We start from the raw sequence: 11,469 nt of genomic DNA on the forward strand, positions 1-11,469 counted from the left end.
CCAGACTGAAGATTTTGTGACTTTTGGTAGAAAGAGAGAAAAGAGAAAAGCAATAATAAATTATGCAAATGGAAATGATTGAATTTGTTTTGATTTATCATTTCATTAATTGATTTTTTAAGACAACAGTTGTGTGCGAAAGTAATTTTTTAGATCAAAGCAGTGTTTTTTCTGTGTACTGCCAAAGTACATGACGTTGAAAAGATGTTTATTATTTCATTTAGAGACTTTTTCCCAATGCAGAAACGGCTATTTGTTCATATTTTACCAATTCATAATTACGCCGTTCTGTCAACGTCACACCACACATGAACCGCTTCGGCCGACTGGGAAGAAGCAACGGCGGTAGTTTGTGGACTGTTATTTCTGCTCCGTCGTGGCCGTTGTTCTGTCTTGTGTGTGTTTTGGATTCACCCACCGTGTTTCTGTCATGCCACTTTCTAATTGGCTAAACATCACACTAAACAGGTTGAGTGCCTCACATGCTGCCAAAACAATCCAACATGCTGAATGCCCCCGATTTTAGATTGACACGGTCTTAACACACCGCAGATAGCTCTTAAACCATACTGATAATCAGAGCATCCTTAAGAATGTTGGCTTTGACGTTAACTACATTGTTACTAGTACATGTTGGATAAAGGTTGGCATTTTTACAGTTTTCTCCAGTTTTTTTTTTCAGTGAAAGCATAAATTAAAATCTATAAATTTAATTGATTTTAATTAATTAAAATCAATTTGACTAACTAACTATGACTAAATATAAAGGTAAACATATTTAGTCATATTTAACTGTGACTAAATATTTCACATTTAGTCATAGTTAAATATGACTAAATGCCTTCACTGTTTGTAGTTTAATGGTGCAAATCACACTTCTTTGTGTGACAGGTGTCCTAAAGAAGCATTCTACCCAGGGGAATGTTTTTCTAGAGCAGTATTTGTATGTGAGGAGCTATAATTGTTGTGACACACAGGCACAGCCAAACAGTTACCTAAAAAAGACAAAATAAAGACTTGTTTATCACAATAGTACCAAAAAGATATTGAGATGAAACGTTAAGACCATATTGCCTAAACCAAATGTGCACAGAAAATAAATCAAGAAAATAATAGAAATCTTGCTGGCAGAACATGCAAACCAAAAATGTGTTGTAGATTTTCCTGTTAGCTCTTAGTAACTTCAACAAGTTTCAAAACTGCAGTCCTCCCTCCTCCATCTTGATTATAGACATGAATTTTGCTGTGTTCTCTTGCTGTAAGGTTTCGAGCGTCGGCCTTTGAAGCACCCATCCTGCCCAGACGCAGCCGACAGGGACAGTGGCTCTCCAAAGCCCCCGCGCACAGGAACCGTCCCCTCCCTGGTACCCAAACCACCTTCCTACCCACTGGTCAAACTGGTGGGCAAGTTCTACACCCTGAAGTGCCGGTAAGGAAACCCTATGAGCTCAGTTGTAAGGGTGTTTTCACACCTGATAGTCTGGTAGGCCTGTCACGATAACAGATTTTGCTGGGCGATTAATTGTCTCAAAAAAATATTGCGATAAACGATAATATTGTTTGAAGACCTTTATACACTGATTTAATGGAAATTACGTAATAACACATGAGGTTTCCTGCCAAAGATAGATACACTTTACTTTCAAAAGAACACTTAACACTGGGACTGATACACAAAATAAATAAAACAACAAAAAACAAAAATAAAATAGATTCTCAGTCTCCATTAACAATAAATGTACTTGAATAAAAACTAAAGCATTTATTTCCACAGTGGAAATAAATGCTGCATTCAACCAAAAGAGTGGAGATTATGAAGTCTGTATTGTATATTGCTCTTCAGTAATCATTAGATTTAAATAGAGAAGACATCCGATTGCCTGATGCAATAGTTCAAACTACAGGATTTTTTACCCCAAACGACAATCTTACAACGTTATTCGTTCTAAAATTGTCACTTGTGTTGTGTGTTACGGTAGATGGTCGTGGACGCTCCAATCTAAATCAAGGATTAATTGAATGTGTCCGGTAGCCAATCAGAAAGCGCGGATTCTCCAGACCAGTGCTAGTGTTACGCTATTTTCTTGGTTGGTTCTGGTTGTAATTACCCAGAATGCCCAGCGCTTTAGTACACTTCCTGTTTTCAAAGTCGTCTTTGGTCCGCTTGGTTTTCACATTTGCACGCTAACTGCACCAGAGTTCACTTTCTTTGGTCCTTATCAGTTTGATTTATCGCATTCCTTCTTCCCCAAACGAACTGGATTTTGTAGGCCAACAAACTAGAGTTAGATGAAGGCGAAGTAAAAGGGATTTGGTGTGAACGCACCCTTAATATTGCTAATATTGAGACTATCAGTTAAAGAACTGTGAGGCTGAGTTTTAAATAGTGCCTTTAATCCTCAAACTGCAGTTTCTTCCTCCTCTGCCTCTAAAGCTTTTCTCCACTTTAGCCGCTGATGCAGTGTGAAGTATTTTGTAAACCTTTTGGGATTCTCGGGCAACACAAAAAGTGCTTAGATTCTGATGTAACTGCAGTAAAAAAAACAACCTTAAATTCTTTAACTTCTCCTAAGGGAGAAAGTGGCCTGACATCAACTGCATCCTGCAATGTTCTTATTTCTTTCACTCCAACTACTGCTTCTATTATGTCGTGCTTATATTCAGCAGTCATGTTTGGTTTTTCTTCGTGTGGTTCAGGTTCTGCGAGGTGGAGTTCCACGGCCCACTGTCGGTGCAGGAGGACTGGATCAGGCACCTCCAGCAGCACATCTTCAAGATGAACTACAACAAGCCTGCCGCTCTAAAAGCAGCCACCGCCGACGGCCACAACCCAGCCGACAACTCGACCCCGGTCCACGCCTCCGACCCCAGTTCAAGAACTGCCTCCACCCCGACCCGCTCCACGGGCCCCAACAGCCGCTCCCCCACGCCCGCGGCGGAGTTGGCTCCCACCGTAACTGCCGAAGAGATCACACAGGTCTCGGAGGAGCAGGCCGCCATAATCCCCACTCCCGTCCCTCTCCCCACACAGACGGCGTGAGCCCGAGCTCCTCGCGCGCCGCCGCTACAGCTCCGACGCTTGTTTTGTTCGTCCATCACTTTTTCCTTCTTGCAGCCTCCAGAAACTGTAATAAGAGAGGAGGTTTCTCCATCATAAGAGCCCTTTTGAAGCCCCCCAAGCACCTTTGAAGCTTCTCTCGGCTGCTCCTAAGTCCTGTTGCCACGGGAACGAAGCTTTCTCGGCTTCGCTCTGGGTTAGAGGATGGGTGGTGATGGGAACTGTCCGAGATCATGAGGAGAGATCAAATACTACTTTGTGTTTGCCTTGTTTATACTGAATGTTCAGATATTACTGTACCTTCCCCAGTCACTGGGACACTAAGAGGCTAACATGAACCCTTTATCATAGTTTTACTGCCCTGCCTACTACAGCTCAACCCTCCATCCTCACACGAGCAAGACTTGTGAGAGGATGGGAATCCTGACTGAATTTCTAATCGCGCTCGTCTCGCCGCCGAGACTTTTAGGTGTAAAAGTGGCAAAACACTTGGTGTTAAAAAGGCACTTTTACATTTGACACTGTCGTCCTGCACTTACTGAAACAATTTACATGTGTTGAAGTGAAAGTTTGGAACAACAGGTAGAAGCACATAACTAAGGAACAATCACTCAGATTAACCTTGTCGTTGTAATACTGTCCCCCCCCAAAGTCTACATATATTTAGCTTGAATGTAGCGATCTTATATACATATTAGTACACAGACATTTCCAAAAGTATGCACACCTTTAGTACGTTTTGATTTTTGTCATTTTATGAATGCGAATTGAAAAAGAAAACCTTAATTTTTTGAAAATGACGCCAATGGTAAAAACACTTGTTTTAATTCAATCCTGGTCGATTTTGCTTTTCAGAAATTTCTCCCATTCAGCATGCATGTGGTGAAAGTAGAGAGAAAAAATCCCCTCCAACGAGATTAAGCTGCGTTAGAACCAGGCTCGGTTTGACCAAATGGGGCTTTGGAAAGACGAGATTCACTCGCAAACAAAAAAACAGAAACTCTGTTTCTATGGACTATTGAACGTGACTGAATATACTGCCACACTCACTAACTTTGAAAAGAAAAAAAAAACGTGTACATATATAGAGCGCACTTATCTATAGGTCATAGGTGACCATCACTTTCTATAATAATAATAATTCTTTACATAATCTGAATTAATGAGTAACATTTAATTTCCCTTTGGGATCAATTAAGTATTTTTGAAATTAAATTGTATATATATATATATATATAAGTACTAGCGCACTTATACCACACTGGTATAAGTGCGCTAGTAGGGCTAAGCCCTCCCTGACAATTACAATAAAGTTGTTACAATAAACAACTTACAAATAACTACCTAAAAATAAATACATTTTACAAATAATGTATCACATTATGTTAAATTTTCAATAACCCTGGTGTTGAAAATGCCTGGGTCTTTCTGAAGGGCGATGGCGAGCAACAATTAGCATAAACGAGGAGGATCGTTTATCCTTTTTGCGTCCCAGAAGAGTCGATGGAGTGAGTTTTTCTTGAAAGATGGTGGACCTCATTTAAAAATGTATTGCATCTTGTTTCATTCGATCGCTGTGATTGGGATCAATGTTGGGGAATTAATGCAGGGGAATTCATTTGGACGACTGCAGAGGCTCTATGACTGCAGAGGCTCTATGCAATCGGTCTGTGGTATGTTTCCATGGTTGTTGTTTTTTATGGTTGTCTATAGCAGCTTTTCTCCTTATTTTTCAAATTGGATGGGTTTCAGTGGAATAACTACAACAAAAAGAATTTTAAAAGCATCATCTATATATTCTATTTATTCCTACCAGTGAAAACCATTGATTGCTATCTTCGTCCTTCTCATGTGCACTGTAACACTTAAGTTTCACATTCGTCTTGAGGCATATTTGCTTGATCTAGTCCATGTTCCAGCTTCTGAATAAAGTAGCAGCTTAAAATCTAAAACTTACTGGAGACCAAGGAATGTTCCAAACTTAGATCAAAGTCCAATTGAAAATCTGTGTCAAGGTTAAAGAAATTTAAAAAATATATGTTCTCCATTTAATGTGAAAGCATTAAAGATTTAGTGAAAATAACTTATAGCTTAAGTTGAATTTTGAGGGGCTGAATGCAAATGTGCAGCAATTTGTTTCTTTTAATTGTATTCTTTCCTTAAAAGGATTAAAGCACGTGTCGGTTTTCTGCAGCTTCCCAATCAAGCAGTACTTTGTGTCAACATAGAATCTAAACAAACTACATTGATGCTGTTATGGAGAAATACAAAAGCAAAATAAGTCCAGGGGGTCTGGATACTTTTGGAAAAAGCCCCTTAAACAGTAGAAAGACATGAAACCTTTGCTCCATTTTACGATTCTACTGATGTTTGTGCCTGTCTTCATGTTACCGCTCCGCAGCAGAGCCACCTGCTGTCGCCACTGACGTTCTCCCAGCCTTGACCTTTGACGACTTAGGTCAGCGCCCTCTGTCACTCATTTCAGTTCAGTTCGTCCATTCAGTGTTGCCATGTTCTTCCTGCCTTTTTTTTTTATATACATAACCCGAATTATTTATTTTTTTATTTAGCATCTGAATGTGGGAAGTTTCATTCTGTTTAAAACCGAAAATATCATTTCAAAAAAAAAAAAAAAAAGTAGGTCACCGTTGTGCGCCTGTGTTCGTTTGTACGTTTTTGTACATTCACTACAAATGTCCTTTTTTTTTTTTTAACTTTATTTTTAAAGAAAAACAAAAAAAATTCAAGTCAAGCTGCTTGAATAAAAGACGCCTCCTTCGATGAAACGGACTCGTATGTGAGCCTGTCTTGTCCAGTCAGAACTTGAAATGCATCCATGGTTGTGAAGGATGTGCCAAAGAGCCTGTTTACTTCCATGTCTTGCCTCTGTAAAAGCTGTTTACATTGGACCCGACGGCGGAGAGCGAGCACACACGCAACGGACAACGGCGGACTGGAGCGGCGCTCGCAACGATCCTGCTTCCTCAAAAGACTTGATGGGACTTGAACCGTTGTTACTGTAGAGCTCTATTTATTCCAGTTGCAAACCAAACAGGAGTTGAAAAGAGGGGGCGGGGCTCGGGAGTCCACATCCAGAAACCTCTGGATCCGGAGGCCGTAAGCTGAGGTCCGGTTTCATTTACGTTCGTTTTCGGTCACCGTGTTTCAGAAGTGAAGAGCCATGCCATGTAGGTTGTTGACATTTTATGGTGTGTTCCAGTGTCCCCACACCCCCAAACAATGACTGTTCGATCCAAATGATTCCTCAACCCTTTTATGGACTATATACATACCTATATAACTACATATACTTAAAGAAACTGCTGGTGCTGATAGAGCCTTCAGCATCTCTGTTAGCAAAGTAGTTAAACAATAAGTGATCTTAAATTCCTTTATTGTGATATGATTTCGACATTTGATGCTTTGTATTTTTATTGATCTGTGTGTTTCTGTACTTGCAGTCCTGCGGAGGGTATTTTTATTATTATTATTATTTTTATTATGTTATCTGTTAGTTTCTCCAAGCTGAAACTTGGTGCTGGTGGGAATGGCGGCGACTGATGTTCATCCGATGGTCACAGAACACTTAACCCTCCTGTTGTCTTCGGGTCATTTTGACCCGAAGACAACAGGAGGTTAGTCTTATTTTTTCGTCAAGTTCACATTTGAATTGCTCCAGCAGAAAATTCCATCTGAGTTGTGAACACTGTAGGTCTGATTCAGGACTGTTAGATTTCAAGTTTCTGTATGCAGTTGCAATTAAAAAATGTTTTATAAGGGCTTGTCCTCGGGTCATGTCAACCCGAGGGCAACAGGGGGGGGGAAATTTGAAAAGATATCAGTTTTACGGAGATCAATGATGCCATTCCATACTGTTTGCCTGTCCAGCTGTGATTTCCTTAGTCTTCCGGTCAGTCTGACCTGAGGCCTGGGTTTAGTTATTTTTATTTCTTTTATAAAGTTCACATTTGAATTGCTTGAGCCTAAACTTCCCCTGAGTTGTGCACACCGTAGTTCTGATGCAGGACTGTTAGATTAGCGTTTCTGTATGCAGCTGCAATTGAAAAACATATTTTTTAAGGGCTTGTCCTCGGTCGACATGAGCCGAGGACAACAGGAGGGTTAAACAGGGGGAACCGCTTTGCCAATTGATGTAGGATCCTCCTGTCTCAGAGTACGAGAAGGCCCGGTGTACCTGGTGGAGCCTCGGCGGGTGCGACTTGCCGTTCTGTGTGCGAGTGCGTGTATGTTTTATGTTTGAGTGTTACAATAGCAGCTGAGGAACAAACAGTACTGTACACAAAGGGTAACGTTTTAAGTGAATCAACTCCAGAAAAAAAAAACAATAAATGTGATTTCAATTTCAGACCTCGCCTTTTTGGGGGCGAAATGGAGCCTTGCGCGTTTTCTCGGGTTTTGTTATGGAAATTTTTATGAGCAAACCTGTCCATCCACCGTCTGTGCTTCATTTTGCAGGATCAGGGTGACATTTGACAGGTCGCCAGTCCATCGAGGGGTTAATGTAAAGCCTTTGGGTAGAACAAGTTTTCTCCACTAGGGGGAGATATATAACAATCATTGATATCAATGAATGGATCACTGCCGTGAATGTACACTTGAAATTCTATTTGTCATTAGCAAACAGACAGAGCTGCATATTTAAAACATTCATCTGGATGATTGTGGCTTACAGATACCGAAAAACTCAATATTTGGTTTTTCTGAGAAGGTGAAAGTAAAAAAAAAGAACAGATATGTTGCATCATGGCCTTGCACCAGTCAAGACGGTTCGTCACAAGAGAACCCTGGGACTAAACCTTGATTTTGATGGATGGTTGAGTGGAAATAAAAATAAAAGATTTATATTTCAGGGCTGATTGTCAAGCAAAAAAGTCAGTTCCAAGAGTTTGAGGGAGTGTGACAGGTGTATCCAGGGTCATTGAAAATACAAAAAAAAAGGAGTTAATTTCCACTAAAGAAAGATTTTTCAAAAAAATTTAATCTCAACGTTTTGAAGCTCAGAAATTTTCTTGTTTTCTGTAGAAAATTCCTGAGTTTGAGGCAGAAATTTCCCATTCCTTTTTGCTCCATCGAACACACCATCGTCATATGTATGTGCAAATCCTTTCAATAATAAATGACTTTGTCCAGCAGGTGGAGACACAATACAGCATTAATTGTAGTGATAACCTTTGTAGATCCCTGCGACAGAAAGTCATTAAGGAGCCGCATCGGATTCCCAGTCAGACTTTGACTAGACCACCCTAACGCACAGACATTCTTTAATCTTAAAGGTGAACTTTCATCCCCGGCTCAAGCCTCTTGTAACCTGTGGTGAAATGTTCTTTCTTACGCTGTTTCATCTGGAGGGCGGCGAACAAAAAAGATGCCTTTTTGTTCCCGGGAACATCTGTTCAGATCGCATCGTTTTGATTCAGGGAGCTAAAAAGTCACCAGGACACCAGGAAGAGGCAGAGGGACTCGGAGAAATGATATGGACTGGAGTTAAGCCACTCATTCATCACATCCGAGATTTGCACCATCCATCAATCAATACATTGATGATCATCCACGATCAAGTGAAATAATTACCACTTTTGTTTGGATACTCGGTAATTTTTTTATTCTAAGCACCAGGATCAGCAGCTCAGTCCCAAAGGAGAGCAGCTTCTCCGTCCTGCCGTCAAAGCCATTGCGACCCTGATTCAACGGGGTCACAGCTGGCCTACACAATTTATAAACAGCTTAAGTGGAAAAAAAAGAAGGAAATCTAGGTCACAACTTGAGACAGAAGTCAAAATATATTCTCCAAGTTCGTCAGAAGATGAGTTCCAGCTTTGATGTTCATCAAAGTGTGGCAGAATGAGCTTCGTCCTCACATCGCTTCTCAACACGCTTTGCAGGAGACAAGGATTTTCATCTCATCCTCAGAAAGACTTTAACCCGACGGGAGTCGAATTCGTCCTCAAGGCAGCAAAGAGCTGGAAACGAACTGAGGCCGTAGAGGTGTTTTGGCGACCGCTCGTCTGGCCTCTTCCTGCGGAGAGCGGCACTGAGCTGGACGAAAACATCCGTTGTTTTCGATCGAAGTCTTCCCGAAAGGCTAAAAGCAAATCCCTAAAGTCAAGCTGATGGTAAAAGATCTTCACATGCTGACGCCACAGAACTTTGAATAAACTGCAATTCACATCAGCTTGTTTATGCAGATGCAGTTCACAACAGAAGTCGTCTCTCAGCACTTGAGATGACTCAAGTGGACGAAGGAAGTGCTGCTCTGTCTAAATAATTTTTTTTGTCTGAAATGAAACTTAAACCAAACAGTTTGTTACCTTCTTAGTCTTTGTTTTTCAAAAAAATATACATAAGATTCCAGGTACTGAGCCTTGTGGAACTCCTTATTTAACTTATTTGGTGAATGGTGCAACAAATAGTCACTTAAATCAGTATAATGTCGCTCAACGATGATAATTTCTCTTTTGTTTTCTTCATAATTGAGTCTTAGATTCACATTTCCGTCACAAATGTGCGTAAAACTTTCTCGATATTCCGTAAATGTAAAAAAAACTCGATTTCACATCGCCAGGAAGCCTCCAACTACTTCCTGTCGTCTTCTTCTTCGTGGGTTGTGCAAGTGGCAGCAAGTGGCTGGTTGACGATCACGTGACTCATGTGACTTGAATAAACTTCCTTCCAAATTGTGCGGAATGAACTCGTCTCAAAATTGCTTCTTTCCAGCACCAAAACGAAGTTGTTTTTTTAAATTGCCGTGTTTCCATAGAACAAATTTATCTTCAAAATGTCAGATTGCGCAATTAAACGGTCAATGGAAACACAGCTTGTGTTAATTAGTTTCCTTCCCTCAGTTTTTCTGCTTTTTCCACAAATGAGTCACATTCCCTGATCATCTGATTCTCCTGTCAAATGCTCTTCTCTGCTTCAGTATTTAAGCTCCTAATTGTGATTCTTCTTTTTTTTTGCTCTCCTTGCGCCAACGTTCCATGTTATCATCATTTCAAGTCCTCTAAATGACCTGCTCCAATCGCTCAATCTTCTGACATGCACCATTTAAGCAGCTGCCTGCGCCTTGGCGCACACGCGCCGACAATTACCCCCGTTGAGACCGTCTTTGGATCCCATCGCATGCCACGCGTCCCGATCCTTTCGCATTTCCTCCGCAATGTTCCGTTTCGAGTCTTCAGAGAGACCAATCGGGAGCAGAGAAAACGGAACACCCGTCTCTCTGAGGAAAGACTTGCATGTTTTGGGCCCAAACGGTGCCACATGAAGGTTTGAGCAGAATCTGTGTTTACTGGACACTCCGGATGCAGGAAAGCAGAAGAATCAATGCTTTTTTTCGCAATATGTATTAAAGTTTGACTTTAATGCGTTTCCAGATGAAGCCGACTGCAGACACAACGTCTTGGAGCTGCTCGGCTCATTCTGAACCTCTTCCAGGGCTTTCAACACGCAATGAAATCTGACATGGATCCAGTTTCACCGTTTACTGTATCCTTCAAGGCTTGTCTGGCCGAGAACTGGGGCTTTTCGGCACTCCGTTTGCTCGCCAATCCATTGATTAGGTTTACGAGATGCAGCCCCATGTGTGGATGCTGGCTCTACTAAGACACAGATGGAAACTTTTCTAATAGCCAGGAGAAGTTCAACCCTCCTGAGGCCTTGACGTGATCCTCAGAAGGGCCGCGGCAGAAGTCATGGTCAGATAGCCGGGAAACAGGGGAGGTTGTCCCGTCAGACCGTCAGTTCCCAAAACTACATACACACAAAAAACACTCATAAAAACACGCTTTTTAGACACGCACACATGCAGATTCTCAGCAAGATATAGAAGCTTGTTTTGAGTATATAATTCCTTAATATTGATTTTAAAAAGTATAAGTTCCACTGACTATCACTGGCTCTAGTAACAAATTTCCCCCATGCTATATGTGAAAAAAATCTACCGGAACTAGCACTTTTTAAGTGATACTAAGGAATTGTTCACTTAAAGCAAGCACTTTAAGTGCTGAAATGTTACTCAGAAGTTAATTTAGTCTCATTTCAAGTGTTCTGAGATATTTGCATTAGAAAATAGACCACAACACTTGTGCTTTTGCTGTGAATCTGCTAAGCAAAAAACCCCACTCAAACCCAAATTTGACGCTTTCATGAACAGATTTGAGCTCCGTCCACGTCAGGATAACTTTTTTCAGCCGAACAAAGTCGTGCCGCCGCATCAGATTAGACGCTTGTATTCCTCCATCTGATTAGCTGCGACTCTTGTGCTGGAATCTCTTCGAAAACCAGCAAAAAAAATGGTTTTACTGTATTTTATGGTAATACTTGTATTTTTCTAAGGTGATCAGACGCTTTCCGATTCAGGAGGCGGATGCGGTGGTGCAACTATTGGCTGG

At 41.1% G+C, this 11,469-nt stretch overlaps 1 protein-coding gene across 4 annotated transcripts in view; it reads left to right on the forward strand.

Annotated features, from left to right (window-relative positions):
* Positions 1 to 3,890, forward strand: part of wizb (WIZ zinc finger b) — a 28,840-nt gene extending 24,950 nt beyond the window's left edge. For all 4 annotated transcript variants that reach the window (XM_055035000.1, XM_055035002.1, XM_055035001.1 and 1 more), the window contains 2 exons: positions 1,264 to 1,429; positions 2,698 to 3,890. In XM_055035000.1, coding sequence (XP_054890975.1) covers positions 1,264 to 1,429; positions 2,698 to 3,040 — 509 coding nt within the window. In that variant the 3' untranslated portion in view covers positions 3,041 to 3,890. The remainder of the gene's footprint in view (positions 1 to 1,263; positions 1,430 to 2,697) is intronic.
* The last annotated feature ends 7,579 nt before the right edge of the window (positions 3,891 to 11,469 follow it).

The sequence above is a fragment of the Poeciliopsis prolifica genome, unplaced genomic scaffold, assembly GCF_027474105.1.
Source record: "Poeciliopsis prolifica strain line A6 unplaced genomic scaffold, Auburn_PproV2 SCAFFOLD010, whole genome shotgun sequence".
Taxonomy (NCBI): domain Eukaryota; kingdom Metazoa; phylum Chordata; class Actinopteri; order Cyprinodontiformes; family Poeciliidae; genus Poeciliopsis; species Poeciliopsis prolifica.